The sequence below is a fragment of the Pomacea canaliculata genome, linkage group LG3 (genome assembly GCF_003073045.1).
Source record: "Pomacea canaliculata isolate SZHN2017 linkage group LG3, ASM307304v1, whole genome shotgun sequence".
Taxonomy (NCBI): Eukaryota; Metazoa; Mollusca; class Gastropoda; order Architaenioglossa; family Ampullariidae; genus Pomacea; species Pomacea canaliculata.
In genome coordinates, this window is record NC_037592.1 from 13,183,307 (window position 1) to 13,203,102 (window position 19,796).

The 19,796-nt window shown below is 38.7% G+C and overlaps 2 protein-coding genes and 1 long non-coding RNA gene across 5 annotated transcripts in view; all 3 read left to right on the forward strand.

The window, feature by feature from the left end:
* Positions 1 to 19,796, forward strand: part of LOC112559842 (histidine N-acetyltransferase-like) — a 33,160-nt gene that overhangs the window by 7,805 nt on the left and 5,559 nt on the right. For 2 of the 3 annotated variants that reach the window (XM_025231295.1, XM_025231296.1), the window contains exons 4-5: positions 245 to 569; positions 4,722 to 4,964. In XM_025231295.1, coding sequence (XP_025087080.1) covers positions 245 to 569; positions 4,722 to 4,780 — 384 coding nt within the window. In that variant the 3' untranslated portion in view covers positions 4,781 to 4,964. Of the gene's footprint in view, positions 1 to 244; positions 570 to 3,981; positions 4,965 to 5,763; positions 5,998 to 6,239; positions 7,644 to 19,796 lie in introns of those variants that run through there. The other variant, XM_025231292.1, reaches the window with a different exon arrangement.
* On the forward strand, positions 8,662 to 12,658 carry LOC112559850. Its single transcript, XR_003098413.1, has 3 exons — positions 8,662 to 9,097; positions 11,380 to 11,613; positions 11,855 to 12,658. It is a non-coding gene; the product is annotated as an uncharacterized LOC112559850 (long non-coding RNA).
* LOC112559846 (histidine N-acetyltransferase-like) lies at positions 13,967 to 19,172 on the forward strand. The gene is made up of 4 exons (XM_025231301.1): positions 13,967 to 14,058; positions 16,806 to 16,999; positions 17,746 to 17,979; positions 18,182 to 19,172. Exons 2-4 carry the CDS (start codon positions 16,823 to 16,825, stop codon positions 18,761 to 18,763), a joined length of 993 nt encoding a protein of 330 aa, XP_025087086.1. The 5' UTR covers positions 13,967 to 14,058; positions 16,806 to 16,822; the 3' UTR covers positions 18,764 to 19,172.

Here is a 19,796-nt window from a genome sequence, read left to right on the forward strand (position 1 = left end):
TAGAGTGGAAAATACTCTAATTCTAAGCCTGTACAAAAGATAAACACATACCCTTAAAGCAATTTAATGTCCAAACAATGAATACGCTTAAGAGCACAATGTGATATAAAAAAAAGTTTCTATATATTTATAGAAACCATAGATAGTAGTAAAACTTTTAAAGGAAAATGAAGAAATATTTTATATTCGATGCATTATAAGATAAAAAAAAATCAACGCATAAGCAGCATTTCATCTATTGCAGAAAATAACAAATGTGGACCTGACATCATTTGATGTTAGCTTAAAAGCTGCAACACGTTTCCCGCGAATAAGAAAACTCTCTACTGACGATATGACATCGATCATGTCCTGTGAGGACGGCTGCCTGCATCATCTCTTTCCGGATGGAAGAATTATTCTAGACTGGCAGCCATACCGACTGATGGCAGCTAACGTGCCCCTCATCACCGACACCTTCAAACACCGCGTCTTCCTGGCTACAGACGACAAGAGTCCTCCCTTGGACACACCTTTGTTTGCTCCCCTGAAAGTCCTGTCTGCAGGAAGCTACTTCAGGTGCAAGAAAGGTATCCTTTTACTCAAGCAACCTTTCGGTGAGGGAAGTGCAAGAAAGCGCGCGCGATATCACGTGCACATGTTGCGATCAGCTGACGTAGGAAAACGGGAATGTTGTCTTCAGCATCTATCTACACCAGAGGGTTGGATGACATTATCGCAGACTTGGGCAAGACATAACTCCACTGAGAAATTTCATGTCTGTCCGACAAGAAAATGGTCGTCTAGAACAAAAACCTTAGTTAAAGGCTGGATTACCGCGTCAGCAGCCTGCAAGAGATCAGCAACCATCCACAGGAATAATAATAATAGTAAATAATAATATAATAATATGCGTGATTTATTATAGGACTACCTAGGCTCATAAGGACATTCTCTAAGCGCTTTAGAAAAGACAGACATGGACAACATTTGGAAAGACGGAAGGATAAACATTAGTACTGAGACTAATCAAAAGAAAATACAGAAACACAGAAAGAAATCCGGATCGCAAAAATTTTAGGTTTCGCAGAGGAAGGACAATAGGAAAATTATGTGTGTGGGTTGAGGAATGGACTAGCATGGTGGGACGTGTTATTCAGTAATGCGAAAGAAAACGTATGGTTTTTAAGTGACATAAGCATTTGCTTTCAGGGCTAAATTGCGACAATACTTTGCAATTTGTTTGTTTTTATTCAAAGAATGTGTATGCGGTATTAAAAAACGTATGAAGCTATTCTTTTAAAGGTATAACAAGCATGCTATATTAATATTTAATATACTAAATAGCTCAATTTCCAGGTCTATCTCGGTAAAAGTTAAGGGATTCTTTTTCTTTTCGGTTTTTCGATGTAGCTAGGGTAACAAATAAAAGTCCCTCCCAACAAAATGTCTCAACAAACAACATTACACAAAAGTCTTCCTCGCAAATACTTAACTCACACATTCTGCACATCTGCGATACTGGTCAGGAAGCCATCCGCTGGTAACCGATCAAGAAATTATTCCCACACACGCACAGCATTTACCACAACAGCTTGTTATGTGGGTCCTTCTGAAAGACAGAGAAACAAATAACCGCAACGGCGCACAATATCCTCGGCCATCACTTTTTCTTTTCTTCTGTTGCCACTGTAACCTCCACCGTCATTTCGGAACAGACAACATTGCCAAAGGACCATGATAAATCAGACTACAATGACCAAGCTCTGCAGAAAATACGATGACACTATGAAGATGTACCTGTTCATCGTTGAACGAACAATTGAGACATGAACTAGACAGGACACTTGATAATCAGGCAAAGCAAAGTGTTTTTGCTTACATGGTCAGACACTAAAAACTCCACAATTTATCCACTGGTAGGAACCTTTATAGTTTGAAATTAATTAGTTTCGCTGCCTTTCTCCGTCACTTTAGTACAAATTGAATTTAGAAGTACTCGTTGCAAAGGACCGCTGACCAATGTCTTTTCAAAATGGCCCGTGCGAAATCGAGCCTGTATTTACCAATTTGGTAAACTCAGGACACCTTTACTGTTAAATGTTAAGGTCAAAACGATTTGTAAAAGTATAACAGCACAGCTCAAATTTGCCAGCTTAGACTGTTTTATGGTTGGTGGGTCACATGGTGTTAAATGTTTTGCACACGGAGAATGTCAAATACAGTCATTTATTATTTTTGGACATAAAAAAACTCTTAATCAGAGCTACATTGAGGTCATCCCCCAATGTGTTTCCTACAGAAGCGAAGGCAAACTCCAAGAACTGCTCAGTGTTTACTTCAAACACTCGGCCAGTGTAAAGGCATCCGCTTCGTGTTGGGACCGTCGCCAGTAATGAGAAGGCTCGGTACCATCCTGTCTCAGTTGCCAGAAAGACAAACAGAGACTTCTTGTCTATGCTAGTCGGACAATACGTTCATATTTTGATTGAGTAAGAAAAACTACTGTACTTCCCAGTGTGGTGAACTATTCCTTACTGTGCAACCGCATATTCTAAATATATATATATAATACCATTACCAGCCTTAATAACCAAGCTAAAATCTTATTTTAAAAGCCAGTTCTATTTACACATAATCTACATGATTTACTTTTTTGTTATCATTGAAAATGGGGCTGCCGACAGGAGCATTGTAATTTAGTTTTGCTTCCTCTGTGTCTCCTTAAGGATTACACGGGAAACTCGATCTACGAAAACTTGTGATGGTCAGTTACATCAACGTGTCTATGACATCACTCACCGTGACTGGCTAGATACAGAATAACCTGACATATATATTCTATTCTGTTTGGTTTCGTCGTTTAATAGGAGCAGCGGCCGATTCCACGCCAAAATCTTCTAAAACAAGTTGTCTTTTTTTTGTCATATTATTTGTCTTCTAGTTACTGACTACAGTACTGTGTGTGAGAGAAGAGACAGCCTCGCCGTGCGTAGTGGATTTATTATTAAAGAATGCACATTATTCTTTTCAGGTACGTTCTAGTAAGTAGTACCCGTCATGTAGTTTATTTTTAACCATAATTCAACAAAATACAGTTGGAACCTCGGTTAACGAACTTAATCCGTGCTCGAAACTTGTTCGTTATCAGAAATGTTCGTTATCGAAACAATGTTTTCCATAAGAAATAAAGGAAATAGATTTAATTGGTTCCCAGCCCCTGTTGACTCGTTAAAATTGAAAGTTACAGGCTATATAATATGATAGGATATTGTTTTAATGAGAACAGTTATAATGCAAATAAATGGAGTTAAATAAACATTTAAAAACAATAACAAAGTATTTTAAACATCAAGAAAACTTGCCGTATTTGACGTAGTAGGCTTGCAAGCAGGTGTGGGAGGAATGGTGGAATTACTGATTTCCCCCTCCCATGAGACCGTGACATTAAAATCGGGATGACTTCCTTTTCTGTAGCTTTGGGTTTAAAGAAAAAAAACTTGTGCAGTGTCTGTTTCCCTTCGTGTCTTTTTTTGTAAAACTCTTCGGGTAATACGACATCACATATCTGGGACAACGCATGCCACCTTCATACTTTGAAATCATTTCCTGTGTTTTCAATTATTTGTTGGCCGCTTCCTCTGTCATTACCTCACTACCATTATATGCTCTTAATCTTCTATGGAGCCATTATGTGGATTATCTTATTAAAATATTTATTGCGATAATAAGGAACGACTGAGCGGTAACTGTGTCTCGAGCGCGAATGATGAACATTGCTGGGTCGGTCACGTGTGGTTTCACGTGGCTGTGCTTTATCCGAAATTTTGTTCGCTATCCGAGACAAACTTTTATCGAAATTTTTGTTCGTTAACCGAAATATTCGCTATCCGAGGCGTTCGCTAACCGAGGTTCCACTGTACTGGAATAATTATACGTTAAGCTTAACTTAAAATTTAAACAATAAACACAGGCTTATATATTAAAATTCGTGATTGCCGTGGTCTGTCTCAGGACTCATCAGATAAGCTTTCGCGAGCTCAGTTAAAAAACATTTAGCAGTCATTCGGCAAGTCCTCCTTCAAATCCACCCTTAGCTAAAGTTTCTAAAACAATGTGTATCCTTAGAAACTACTAGTCATAAATTACAAAACAAAAAGCGTGTGTGCGCCACATGCACCACGACTCAGACATCACAATGCTCAGCTGATAGAGGTGATCTTACTCTGGCGCATGTATCGCATGATCAACGCAAATAATCCCTAACATAAACAGTTACTCGCTGTCACGCGTACTTCTGCTCGCAGACGAGGTAAATGCCCTTCCCCTCCCCTAAAAAAATGAACCTCCGCTCACCCAAACGGCTCGTGACACACATGACCTCTCAAACACTGGAGACAGGTGTTACACCTGTCAATCTTGCATTTCGAAAGTCCTTGACATGCTCCCCGTCTTTGATTAATTAGAATTACTTTTTGTCAAGGAAAAGTGCTGTTTTTCAATTGCAGGCGTCCATCAAGCACACTTGTTTGTTAGTATCGCCATAATAGAACAAACAGAACCTTGTGTTGTTGTTCGGGCAACGCTAATGCAAAAAAAAAAAAAATAATAATAAATAAATAAAATGAAAAAGAGAGAAGCAATGACAATATCTTGTGTTCACAGCAATTACAAACTTTCTATTGTAAAAAATGTCGCTTCACTATAACGTGTATAGAATATGTGTCTCATCTATTTCACAGCCCCTACTGAAGTTTCACGTGACATCTCGAGAACATTCCCTATCGACAGACGCGGCTGACAGTGACATGGAGCAGATCCCATCAGATGAAGAAGTTTGTGTGGCATCGCTGGCTGACCGAGACTCAGTCGTGGCGATAGACGATGACGTGTACAGCGGCCTGGATTATCTCCCTGCCACCTACCCCTCTCTTGTGGAAGGACCTGGCGTTCGTGGCTACCTCTACAAAAAAGGAGGCAGAACTGTAATCATAATTATTTGACATTTATTTCAAATCATTTACATTACTTTATGATATTTATTAGTATTCTTCAGCCAAGACATTTTTTTTATATTTAATGTAAAATAAAAAGTAGTAATTGGTCCTTACTAATCAAAACGGGGATATTCCGAATGTATCAACTTTATGTAAGTTTAATATTGACTCTTAAGTTTCAAAGTCTTAAAGAGGCCATTACTGAGTTAAGGTTTGCAAACTGGCAGTTTGACTGTTTTCCTATTAAAAAAACATTATATCGAACAGTAAAAAATACGAATATTGATTATATCGGTGTCCAGACACTTAATCCCCAGACACTTCATCCCCAGACACTTCATCCCCAACGTTTCATCCTTAAAATGAAATTTTAACTATAAAAATTATGAAGCCAGCGAAAAATGTAATTGAAATTCAAATAATTATCTTTATATAAACATCACAATAAGTTTTACAATTAAAATACTTTAACTAATGTTGTAGATGTTCAAATGACGTTGAAGTTAATAGCATGATTTAAATATTATTAATGTATTTCAATATTTATTTTAATTGTAAAACTTATTGTGATGTTTATATGAAGATAATTATTTGAATTTCAGTTAAATTTTTCGCCGGCTACATAATTTTTATAGTTAAAATTTCATTTTAAGGATGAAGCGTTGGGGATGAAGTGTCTGGGGATTAAGTGACTGGGAACCGATTATATCAAGTTGCCATAAGACTAAAAGGCAAACTCAAGTAACACATAGTGAATTTTATAAAGTATCTATATGCTTTGATGCAGATTGCATTTCTACACACTCAGCTGGTAGACGGAGGAAGGACGCTGTTATACGGCGCAGCAAGAGTGGCGCCTGAATACAGAGGAAGTGGAGTCTTTGGGAGATTTCATAGACTAATTCGTAGCAAATACTTCCGGTCACCTACAATTTGCTACATGACCTGTACAGTCTCTGATATCACCATGACGACAATTGGACAGAAGCTTCTAAGAGCTAACAGACAGGTGGCCGAGAAAGTATGTTACACCTTGAGAATGTCAGAGTGCTTCTAATTCTTAAAAAAGTAACACAGTCTTATAGCAATGTTTCTATAATTGCACAGTGTGATGTAAAAATGTTTCTGAATATTTATAGACACTATTGTAACTAAAGGTAATAGGTAATGTTTTAAAATTAAGAATTAATAAATATTTTCTATTTTACACACTATAAGATGAAACAACCGCCTCGACACATAAATAGCAATCCTCTATTGCAGAAAATGGCAAGTGTCGAGCTGACATCATTTGATGTTAGTTTCAAAGTTTGTAAAACTTCAACACGTTTCCCGGGAATACGAACACTCTCTACTGATGATATGACATCTATCATGTCTTGTGAGGACAGCCGCCTTCACCATCTCTTCCCAGAAAGAATTATACTCGATCTGAAGCCATACCGACTGATGGCAGCTAACGTGCCCCTCATCACCAACACCTGCACACACCGCGTCTTCCTGGCTACAGACGCCAAGAGTCCTCCCTTGGACACAGGCTTGTTGTCTGTCCCTACAGTCCTGTCTTCAGGAAGCTACTTTACTTGCAGTAAAGGTACCCGGTACATAACCGATGTTTTTGGCGAGGGAAGTGAAGAAGAGCTGCGCGCGCATATCACGTGGCACCTGTTGCGATCAGCTGACGTAGGAAACGGAAATGTTGTCTTCAGCATTTTTCACACCAGAGGGTTGGATGACTTTCTCACAGACCTGGGCAAGACCTTTCCGCTGCGAAAATCAAGTTTGTCCTACGAGAAACTGATCGTGTTAGAAGAAGAATTTTGTCAAAGGTGGAACGATCCCGTTACCAGTTCGCATGTGAACAGCAGTCACCCTATTGTGTAGTACAGCACCAGGGAATTTCGATCTTTTTCGTTTTGCTGCCATTTTTGTTATTGTGGTTGGAATGGTTCCTTCTGCTTTTTTATTTCTGACTTTTATGTATTTATATATTTTTGGGGGGAGAGGGAAAAGGATTTAATCGCATTTACGAGGCTCTGGGGAAAATAAGCTCGATTTTGGCATTTGTTTTTAGCTTTCACATGTCGTGAACCTTTTAGTCGATCAGATCATTGTTTCAAATTTACTGTATGTATTCAGTTCACCAGCTCACTCCATGTGACCAGTTCAGGTCTATCTCGGTAAAAGTTTTCGGTTTTCGATAATGCTAGGGTAACAACTAATAGTCCCTACCCCAACATAGATTCTTCCAACACATACACAAAAGTCTTCGCAAATACTTTCACTCACACATTCCGCACATCTGCGAAAGAGACTATGATAAATCAGGCTATAAAGACCGCCTTACAGACAATAACGATGACACTGAAGAAGATGTATCTCTTGTTCCAGTTCATCGTTTGAACGAAGAATTGAGACATGAACTAGACATGGACACTGATAATCGTTCATACAAAGCAAACGTGTTTTGCTAACATTGTAGGGCATTAAAAATTTACAACTATCCACTGTTGGGAACCTCTTGTATCGTGAAATAATATAGTTTGCTGTCCTTTATCAGCACGCTAACTTTAGTGCAATCTGCACTATTAAAAGTACCTGTTTCAAAGGATTGCTGAAAAAAAAAAAATTTAATGGCCTTCGCGACACTCGAGCCTGTATAATGCAATTTGGGGAGCAGAAGGTCAAAACTATTTATAACCAAAACAGCACAGCTCACATTTCCCGGTTAAGAGTTGTTTTATGGCGGTGGGTCACATGTGTGAACATTTTTGCAAACGGAAATGTAAAATACACTCATTCATATCTTTCAACGTAATCCTCATCAGAGGCTACATCTGATGTCATCCCCAATGTGTGTCCTACAGGAGCGTAGGAAACTCCAAGAACTGCTAATTTTTGCTTTTAAATGATATTTCCTTTTTTTAATCAAAGAAGTTTCCCATTTGAAATATATTTCCAAGCTTTTTTCCGACATATATGCAAGCGCGTGCATCTGTCAGTGTGCGCGTGCGACGTACGATGCAGTGACCGCCAGCTGACTTGTAGCCTTAAAATAACCGTCGCTTTTACGTTAATGCTCTTTGCTGAAGCCGTCAACACGAAACAGAGTAGCAGACGATACTAGCTCTCCTGCTGACGGAGGCGCAAAGAACAAAAATTACAGTCTGCGTGTAACCACATGAAGTTGTCTTATTGTTGATTTAAGTACATTGTTTTATTGTTCTCCAGACTCCATACAAAATAATACTCAAACTTCGAACTTAGCAGAGAAGTAACTTAAAACAGGTTGACGCTCTGTGGGTATATCTATCTGTAAGTGTGTGCGTACTTTAAAATTCGATCATGAGGTCAAGGTCGATAGAGAGCTTTTGACAATAGTGTGCATGTGGCATCTACATCGTATTTTTTCTAGTTCTGCTGAGTAATAAAAGTAGGCTGATAACTTTTAACAGACACTTGCTTTTTCACTTTGGAGCTGCTTCATTCCAGGTTGTAAAAAAATCTCCAAGACGTCATCGAGGTTTGTGTTGTATCCGGCCTATCACGTTTCTATTTCCAAAATTGCACATTTTTTAAATGCCTGAACGTTTTAATTAGTGTTAAAATAACTGATCTACAACTAATGTTTAAAGGGCTGCTGGGTGTACTTCAAGCGGACTAGCCGCCATTGGAAGTGGTGAGGCCAGTGTAAGGGTACAATGACTTCACGCACCTTTCGTCTGTCTGAATAGTCCTCACTGTGTACCGCATATTCTCATTAAATACAAATACCAGTCTTAGTCACCAAGCTAAAATCTTTATTTTAAAAGCATGTTCTACTTATACTATCTAATTATTATTATTTGTTATACATTGAAACGTGCTGCCCGCCGGAGCATTGTAATTTTACTTTTACTTCGTCGGGTGTTCTCCTTAAGATGTACACAGGAAACTCGGTGTATGCAAGACGTCTGCTTGTCTAACGTAAATGTTGATTGGTCAGTTACATCACGTGTCTATGACATCACTCACGTTACTCGCTAGTGATACATAATGACATGGCATGTATATTTAATTCTGTTGGGTTTTGTCGCTCAGTAGGAACAGCGGCCGACTCCACGCGAAATCTTCTAAAACAAGTTTGTCTTTTTTTGTCATCTGTATAAAGTCTAGTTACTGACTACATGTGTGTGTGTGTATTTTGTGATTGTGCGGGTGCCTGTAGTTTTTATTAAAAAAAATGAACATGTCCTTTAGTTGTTGTTTTTTTTTTTTTTTTTTTTTCGCTTCTGTCATTCAGAGGTTTACTTCATTCAAATAATTTGGGTCTCATTTCTGAGTTTATGTTTTGTATATTTATAAATCTAGTTTATCTTCCTTTGTACGTTTATGTAACTGTAATTGGTTTATTTTGAATAATTGTTTTAAGATTAGTCTCTTTTTAAAATAAAGTTATTGTTGCGGTTTTATTTGATCACAATTTCTATCTTCTTGTAGTAGACTTTCAATTATGTTTAACTGTTTGTTATGGACTACACTAGTATTAATAATAATAATCCTCAGACTAATAAATACAGTTAAAGACTACAGCCAAGCTTGACCATACAGACATCTGTGTCCAAGTATGATACTCTATGTGGCGCCACTTTAATATTTGCAAGCGGTAGCTTGGACTCCTTGCTTATTTCATCTAATACCCAAAGTGAATTAATACTTTATTAAAGGGATTCATAAGGCAAAATAAAACTGCTTAGAATCGCGTAAAGAGTAGGATAAATTTGAATCTCGTCTATTTATATGTGTGTTCATGTGGAAAACGTTGAAGGTTTTTAGTATAATGTTGTGTTTAAGAGAAATTACACGGGACTCTTTTTTTGCTTCCACAAAGTCTCGTTCTCTGTCACGTGACCCTATGACGTGTTGTTTCCATAGTGAGAACCATGCCTCGAGAATGTGCTGCACCCGATTGCCACGAAAAGATGGAAAAAGATTCAAAATTTTATTTTCATCAGTTTTCATTTCGGGATAGACAACATTGCAAAAGACCATGATAAATCAGACTACAATGACCAGCTTGCAGAAAATAGCGATGACACTGATGAAGATGTACCTCTTGTTCCAGTTCATCGTTTGAACGAACAATTGAGACATGAACTAGACATGGACACTGATAGTCGTTCATACAAAGCAAACGTGTTTCGCTTACATGGTAGGGCACTAAAAACTCACAATTATCCACTGGTAGGAACCTTTTATAGTTTGAAATAATATAGTTTGCTGCTTTATCAGCACGTCAACTTTAGTACAATTTGAACTGTTAGAAGTACTCGTTGCAAAGGATCGCTGACAATTTCTTTTTCAAAATGGCCGTCGCGAAACTCGAGCCTGTATTACGCAATTTGGGAACTAGGACACCTTTACTGTTAAATGTAAGGTCAAAACGATTTTAAAAGTATAACAGCACAGCTCAAATTTGCCAGCTTAGACTTGTTTTATGGTGGTGGGTCACATGTGTCAAATATTTTGCACATGGAAATGTAAAATACAGTCATTCATATCTTTTGACATAAAATAAAATATAAATTCGTGATTGCCGTGGTCTGTCTCAGGACTCATCAGATAAGCTTTCGCGAGCTCGCATAAAAACATTTAGCAGTCATTCGGCAAGTCCTCCTTCAAATCCACCCTTAGCTAAAGTTTCTAAAACAATGTCTCTCCTTAGAGACTACTAGTCCCGCGGTTCTCAAACCGTGCTTACAAGGGGGGCGCGAAGGTGGTCATTTTTTTTAAAGTTTCTTATACCGGTATTAGGGAGATTAGCTTACATTGCTGGCTAAGGGGTCGAGGACGTACCTTTGTTCGTCAGGGGGGCGTCACTAGTAAAAGGTTGAGAATCGCTGTACTAGTCATAAATTCCAAAACAAAAAGCGTGTGTGTGTGCCACATGCGCCGCGACCCAGACATCACAATGCTTAGGTGATAGAGGTGATCTTACTCTGGCGCATGTATCGAACTCTAAAATTGATCAACGCAAATAATCCATAACATAAATATTTGCTCACTCTCATGCGCACTTCTGCTCGTAGACGAGATAATGCCCTTCCACCCCCAATAAAAAAATGAACCTCCGCTCACCCAAACGGCTCGTGACACACATGACCTCTCAAACACTTGCATTTCGAAAGTTATAATTTATAATTGTGATGTTTATATGAAGATAATTATTTGAATTTCAATTAAATTTTTCGCTGGCTTCATAATTTTTATAGTTAAAATTTCATTTTAAGGATGAAGCGTTGGGGATGAAGTGTCTGGGGATTAAGTGACTGGGAACCGATTATATCAAGTTGCCATAAGCCTAAAAGGCAAACTCAAGTAACAGATAGTGAATTTTATAAAGTATCTATATGCTTTGATGCAGATTGCATTTCTACACACTCAGCTGGTAGACGGAGGAAAGACGCTGCTATACGGCGCAGCAAGAGTGGCGCCTGCATACAGAGGAAGTGGAGTCTTAGGAAGATTTCACAGACTAATTCATAGCAAATACTTCCGGTCACCTACAATTTGCTACATGACCTGTACAGTTTCTGATGTCACCATGACGACGATTGGACAGAAGCTTCTAAGAGCTAACAGACAGGTGGCTGAGAAAGTACGTTACACCTTGAGAATGTCAGAGTGCTTCTAATTCCTAAAAAAGTAACACAGTCTTAAAGCAATGTTTATATAATTGCACAGTGTGATGTAAAAATGTTTCTGAATATTTATAGAAAAGATTGTAGCTAAAGGTATTAGGTAATGTTTTAAAATTAAGAATTAATAAATATTTTTTTTTAATTTACACACTATAAGATGAAACAACTCAACACATAAATAGCAATCCTCGATTGCAGAAAATGACAAGTGTCGTGCTGACATCATTTGATGTTAGTTTCAAAGTTTGTAAAACTTCAACACGTTTTCCGGGAATACGAACACTCTAATGACGACATGTTATCTATCATGTCTTGTGATGACAGCCGCCTTCACCATCTCTTCCCAGAAGGAAGAATTATTCTCGATCTGAAGCCATACCGACTGATGGCAGCTAACGTGCCCCTCATCACCAACACCTGCACACACCGCGTCTTCCTGGCTACAGACGCCAACAGTCCTCCCTTGGACACAGGCTTGCTGTCTGTCCCTACAGTCCTGTCTTCAGGAAGCTACTTCACTTGCAGTAAAGGTACCCGGTACATAACTGATCTTTTTGGCGAGGGAAGTGAAGAAGAGCTGCGCGCGCATATCACGTGGCACCTGTTGCGATCAGCTGACGTAGGAAACGGAAATGTTGTCTTCAGCATCTTCTACACCAGAGGGTTGGCTGACTTTCTCGCAGACCTGGCAAGACTTTTCCACTGCGAAAATCAAGTTTGTCCTACAATAAGCTGATCGCGTTAGAGCAAGATGTTTGAAATTTTAGTTTGTTTTATACTTTGATTGTTGCTGTTGTTTTTATATTTTAATATGTTTCTTAAATTTTGCTATCAACATCAGTTGTCTAAAATCATTTAAATGGGGATTTTTCTGGAGAAAGCATTTATGATATTAGAATCAGTATAGTTCAAACAAGATTTTATCATAGTGCAACCGTGAAATTAGCTTGCTATTCATATTCAATATCCCAACCACTTCTATTTGACATGACTGTGCTTACAACAAGCATTTCAGTTTCTAAATTAACAACTGAAATGCTGCAATATATTTGTACACAGCGCAGATTTAAAGAAACTACTGAGAGGACTATTACTGGTAACTGGTTATCTGTAGGTAGGTCTAAGAATAATAATAAATATTGGCAAATCATTCAATTATATCTTTGAATACGAGAACATTTACAAACATTGATGTGATGCATGTTGTATTCCTTATTGTTGTCATACATCCTGGCTAGTAGAACAAGTGCAATCAGATATGCGGAATCCCATGATTTGGACTGTACTCGCTGTATAATAATATAGCAGTGTTAGCTAGATAACTCATTACCTATAATTAGGTTTTTTTTCCTTTTTAATTGTTTTTCCAGCAAACATAACAGAGATGTAACTTTTCAATGTTTTCTATTACTTAGATATTTGTATATGTTATGAAACTCTTGATTTATTCAAATGTACTTCACAACAACTAGTTTATAAAAAGAGCTTACAGATATTAACTTGATGCCCGTTAGTTTTAGTTTGTTTGGCTTTTTATTTTACTTTATTTATTGTGCTATGAAGGTATCATGTCACTATGTCTATAGTCTATCTTTATGCCTAACTAGATGGTTTGAAGTTATATAAAACAGAATTATATTTTCTGAAGTATACAGATTTCTTCTACGATGATAATCGTAAGTAACATTTTAGGAGAAGGTGGAAACAAGATATTGGTTTTCCTTTAGTAGGCTTTATACATGCTATCACTGCGAGTGTACTGCATTGTCCCATGTAATAAGTTATAAGCCTGGTTTTGAAATTTTCCTGCATTCTTTTTTAAAATATAAACAAATATTAGTAATTTAATTTTGCTGTAACTGTCAGTAGGCGCAGTCTGCGGGGCACTGAGATGGGTCTGAAGTGTTTGGGCCTGGCAGATGCCATGGAGTACTTGAAGAGTTTTGTTGTTGTTGTTCTGTAAGTTAGTTGGAGTTGTTTGCTTTTGGCCTGAAGTATGTTGGGTCACTCGTCCCGAGAGACAGCATCATTTAGTAATAACATCTAACCCGAGTGGAGGCGTTAGTGGTGTTTTGTTTGTTTTATTGTTTCTACGAGTTAAGATAATTTGTGTGTGTGAGTGGAAGATATATATTTCGATTCTGCAACATCAGTCACCAGTGACTGTTGGTACAATGGAGCAGCAATAACCATCGACTGAAATTGAGAGCTGCAATGCAATGCAATTTATTCAGTTCAGTCTCTAAACCTAGAAACGTCGTGAGATTTTTCGACACGTGACTTCTTCACAGTCGGGCAACTACTGCCACAACACACAGTAATAATCATCAAGAGACTTGTTCAGCGCCGTACCCAGGCAATAGCTGCGAGTACAGGGCTTCGTCAACAAGACGAAACTAAACGTAAGTAACGATTCGCTTACCGTAAAAGTAACAACGAGAAAATTCAAATATCCACACAGTATAGAACCTGACTTCTTGATATCAAAGCTTGCATGAAGATTGCTCTTCCGGTAATCTCTTTCTCCGTAGGTGACACTGTCACTAAGTATCATACAACACATGACGAGCAGCTGATAACATGTGTTACAGGGCCACCCCGCTCCCCTTTCCTTTCCTTCTATCACAGATTCTCAACCTTTTTCGCGACTGTACCCCGAGATGGTGAAAGTATTCCTCGGGTACCCATCGCGCGTAGCTTTGTGCATAAAAGTATTTATTTTCATAATGGCGTGTGCCTATTTATGTCGCTGTGTATCCCTGAATATTTCTTGCCGTACCCCTAGGGGTACACGTAGCATCGGTTGAGAACTGCGGGTGTATCGACGACACTGTCACACCATCAAATACTAATTAATGATACTTTAGTGAAGGGTGGCAGAAATCGTTTTGATGTTTTCAGAATATTTTCTTTTTTATTGCAAACAGGATGCATTCTTATGTCAGCTAAGGTCATAGGCCAGATAATTGTTGTATTTTGTTCAGTGGGTTAGACATAGAGCTCTGTGTACCGAGTAGAGAAGAGCCTCCCACTATGTAACCTGAGTTTGTAAGTGCAGGATGCACCGTGAACTCAGCCAATAAGGAGTGAAGACGACCCATCAGAATGTCTCTTCTTACGACCCAGGAAAGTTTAGAAGATTCGGTTATTGCATGGTGGTGTTACCGACGGTAAATGAGCCCAGAAAGACACATTAGTTGTGTTAAAGATCACATTAAAACTGCCTTGCATGCCTGTTGGGAACAAAGGCAACAATGACATTGAGTTACCTGATATGTGGGTCAGAAAACTGCTTCGAATGTCCCACGAAGAACTCCATGGTGACTTTTGACCCGGCACAGTTGTCAACCATGTACCCGCTTGTGGCAACAGTAACGTGCCGAGGGTGGATCTGGTGGTGGTGGGACCCCGAGTGTGTTGTTATACCGGCGGTCGTACCTTGAGTTAAAAATATTGTCTGGGCCTGAAACGCTTTATAGCTTGTCATCTTAAGACAAAAACTTCAGACCGGCTGTGGTTTACGATCTCAGCTTTCGTTCGAGACAACCTTTGACAGACACTGAGCAAGTACAGACCTCAACAAATACTCATGCGCAAAAGAACGAAACGTGTAATCGCTGTAAAGACGATGAAAACGAGTTGATTGAAACAACAGACCAGACTATGAATATTGTCAGTAGACTATAAAATGACTCAATAACTACAATGAACAATTGTGATGTCTAATTCAGTTATTTTATTCAAGGAAGACTAGTAGGTGAATTTAAAACTAACGACGAATAATGATTGTTAGAGAAGACATACGAAAATAAATCCAAAAGTTTTAAGTAAAATACATATCACAGGCCTGATGGTGAGGCTTGTGAGTTCAGTAGCCACCAGCACTGTCTCACGCAGATATGGCTTTACAAAGTGAAAATACAAGCGTGAAGACAAGAAATTGTACATAAAATGCCTGTTTTATAAATGCAGACATTTTCACAGTCCATTTGCACAAAATAAAAAGGGAGGGAAAATAAATCTTTTTCAGGAAAATATTATTAAAGAGTCGTGGGAGGGAGATCACAAGAGGCAAGCAACTCTTGGTAGTGGCTGACTACTAAAGGACAACGTACTTGGTATGACCTCACCTCCGGCGGATATGGGATGCATAGCACAAGCCTATATACTACTGATGGTAGTTGTTTGCTCCATTGTGTATTTGCTTTTAACAGCATCCGGAGATTTTCAGAGAACTGATTTCTATGGAAATGGTTGCATCGTGGGGTTTTTCAATTACAACATGTATTTCTATGTATACCAACGTACTACGTCATCCGCCATGCCAATCTAAATCACGTAGTACGTGACAATGGCGAGTGTTGTATCTCGGCCACGATGATGTCCTGTCCTCATGCAGGATGGTCGCCACCTTGTGTCTACCGCCGGATGGACCTTTCCTCAGTACTACTTCACTCTCAGAAGGAATTTTTTTTTAGACACAACGAACAACGAACAGCAACTCATTAATTATTGTCAAATAATCTAATATTTTTCTGACATTTGTATTGTACTTCAAAGTCTTTACCCTAGGTGGGTTCTCTCCCTTTTCCTTCAGCTAATACAAAGTAGTCCAAAGTTACAGAATCCTACCCTCTGAAGCTCAACTAAATCTTCATGAGACCAGATTTCTAGCAAGTTATTTCTACAAGGTCTACACACTGACACCAGGAACAGACACACAATTACTGTCACCAAGTAATTCTTTGGATTTGGTGTTTTTGAGAGAGAGAAAAAGAGAGTGAGAAAGAGGTGATAGTTTACATAAAAGAAAGTGAGAGATCCAAATGTTTCATGCATGGAACATTGGCTTTTGGATGTGAATCCTACTAAGTTCTCTGCATATTCTAGATATCTTGGATTGCAAAATATTCATTTATTATCGCTTTAAATCTTATGTAATTTATCGGGCAAGGGCGCAAGGCTGCTGCAAAAAGATGAGAACCAATGAATTATTTTTTATGTTCATGGCAATTACAAACTTTCTCTTGTAAAAAGGTCGTTTCACTACGTGTCCGGAATAAGTGTCTAATATTTTTGCATGGAACAGGGTACAGGGTACAGCCATTGAATTTTCAAGTCACAGTTTAAGGATATCTCTTGTCGACAGACGCGGCTGTCAGTGACATGGAGCAGATCCCATCAGATGAAGAAGTTTGTGTGGCATCGCTGGCTGACCGAGACTCAGTCGTGGCGATAGACGATGACGTGTACAGCGGCCTGGATGACCTCCCTACCACCTACCCGTCTCTTGTGGAAGGACCCGGCGTTCGTGGCTACCTCTACAAAAAAGGAGGCAGAACTGTAGGTTTATTTTTCGGACATCTATTTCAAATAATTTACCCACATTCCTAATTATAACCCTTCTTCAGCTTAGACATTTTTATATTAAACGTGAAAGTGAAAAATTGGAACGTAGATATTCGGAATGTATTAACTGTTATTTAATTAAGTATCATCAGCTCTAACGTTTCATTTTTATTTCAGTTTTATTAAAGCTGCATTAATGTTCGCAAACTGGTTTTCTATTTAAAAGATAACAAAAGCAGGAGTAAGACATATGTCTTTCTCAATATATCCAGTTGCTATTGGCCAATGAAGTCAATCAGATGCAACACATTGCATCAACAACATCTAAGGGTCTGTCCGTCAGATTTAATTACACTTGACCTGAATCTAACTAGTCCCTCAGACAACTATTTTAAAAATTACCATTCACTTGCTCATTCCTTGAGACCAGTCTGACTGCAGCTTATTATAGTCTATTGCACATATACTGTATTTCAAATTGATCGTTTATCCATTAATGAAGCCTCAAGCGCAAAACTTATTATTAAAGACATTGAATAACTTGGTGCAAGCTGTGTGGCCAGCAAATTTCTGCATCGATATGCTTTGAGGTCTAAAATGCGAAATACTTGTAATAATTTGAGTTGTTTTTACTTCAAAGCAAAGCCATGTGTGAGTGAAACTAATACTAATATCGTCAAAGAAACTTCATATTCTTTAAATTATCTGTCTGTAACTATTTTATATCCATTTTGTTACAGGTTGGATTTATGACCACTGAACTGACAGATGGAGGAAGAACTCTGGTTATGAATGCAGCAAGAATAGTAAAGGAATACAGAGGGAGAGGAATGTTAGGGCGTTTTATAAGAGTGGTCCTTGACCAATATATCCGGTCACATGACATTTGGTACCTTGCGTTTACAGTTGATAACACCAACATGGCAGTTAATGGACAGAGATTTCTGAGAACATATAGAAAGGTATCCGAGAAGGTGTGTATATGGTTTATAGATTTCAAACATAAAGAAATTTTTAACTGTTTTTTGTAAGTAATTTTAGTAATGAATAGCGGTCAATATCTAAACTGCTATTGCAGTAATTTGCTGTAACAAATAAGTGAATAATGTAGATGTTCTTTGTCCTACACTTATTTAATATAATTGTCAAATGCTAATACCATTCATTCGGTTTCAGACCGTGACATGCGTCGAGCTGACTTCCTCTGATTTTAGTTTCCATGGGAAAACGGAATCCTATTGTCCAGGAATGAGAATACTCTCTGGTGATGATATGACTTCTATCATGTCTAGTGAGTCTATAGTCGACCTGCTTCATCTCTTTCCGGACAGAAGAATGATTCTGGACTGGAAGCCATACCGAGCGATGCCAGAGAACGTCCCCATCATCACCAACACCTGCACGCATCGCGTTTTTGTGGCAACAGACGCCGAGAGTAGTGCCCCGTTGAACAGGTCTCGCAGTTCTCTCCCTCGCATCCTCTCCGCAGGTAGCTACTCCAGGTGTAAGATAGGTATCTGTTACACAGCAGATGTTTTTGGTGACGGAAGTGAGGACGAGCTGCGTGCGCACATCACGTGGCACATTCTGCGTTCCTCTAACGTAGGTAACGGTAACGTTGCTATTACTGTCTTTTACACCAGAAGCTTGCATGAAATGATGGCAGACCTGGGAAAGACCTTTCCACTTAGAAAATCAAATCTGCCTTTTACACAGGTAATTTCATTCGAACAAGTGTTGAAGAGCAGCCGTCTCTAAACTAGTACAACTGGCATTCCTTCAGTCACATGCGAGTAACGAGCTGACATCGTCTGATTCTTGTTCTAATGTGAAAACGAAATCATTTATTCTAGAAAGAAAAACGAACTCTAGTAATTTCATCTTGTCTTTCGTGTTTTGCGAGTGTGTAGTCGACCTGCTCCATCTCTTCCCAGACGGAAGAATTATTGGAGAAAGGAATCCATAGAGAGTAATGTCAGAGGTAAAGCCCCACATTTACCAGAAGCTACATCCGATGTCATCCCCAGTGTGAGGTCCTGTGGAGATGAAAAGCAAACCACGGAGCATGTTCGACAGAAGTGTAGGCACCTTTAGGAACTGCTAATTCCTCCTATAAATCGTTTTTGGTTGTCTTTTTTCGTACATTAAAGTCGTTGCCAATAAGAAATAATTTTTAAGTGCTATTTCCAAAATGTATGCAGGTGTCTACGTGTGTGTGTGTGTGTGTGCTACATCACAGTTTCTAGTACACGATCGTCAGAGCAAAAGTGCAGAACGAGAAGCTTGTGATGTTTAATTTGCCAGAGCATGGACTGACCTTGCCACTCGTGCCCCCCCCCCTGACCTTTATCCTTTAAATAACTCCGGCTCTTTTGCTAACTTCTGTGCTTAAACCGTAATTAAGCAAGCTCTCGTACTGACGAGGGTGCGAACAATCAATTATTACGGACTGCTTTCAGCCGAATGCAGTTTACATAATGTCAATTTAATTATGTTGTTCTGCAGACACCGTACTAAGTAAAGGAAGGCGAATACCTGGGTGGTTAGAGCGCTAGCCCATAGATAAATGATATCATTAATATTTCACCCCAAAACGAGAAGAAATGGTAAGGGGATGACCATAACCATTTTTAAAATAGAGTAAAAAATTTCAATCGCAAACTTAGCTCATAGCTAACTGTAAACTTTAGGTTCTTCTCTACAGTATCAGTATATATCTCTCTTTTTCCCTCCACTCTCTCACTGTGTGTTCAACATTGATATTGTATTCTTTGGTCCTGCTGAATAATAG

Excerpts from the sequence above, each read along its gene's own strand:
- LOC112559846 (XM_025231301.1), top strand. The coding sequence starts at position 16,823 with ATGGAGCAGATCCCATCAGATGAAGAAGTTTGTGTGGCATCGCTGGCT. Across the intron at positions 17,000-17,745 it reads ACAAAAAAGGAGGCAGAACT|GTTGGATTTATGACCACTGA; the intron begins GTAGGTTTATTT and ends ATTTTGTTACAG. Across the intron at positions 17,980-18,181 it reads ATAGAAAGGTATCCGAGAAG|ACCGTGACATGCGTCGAGCT; the intron begins GTGTGTATATGG and ends ATTCGGTTTCAG.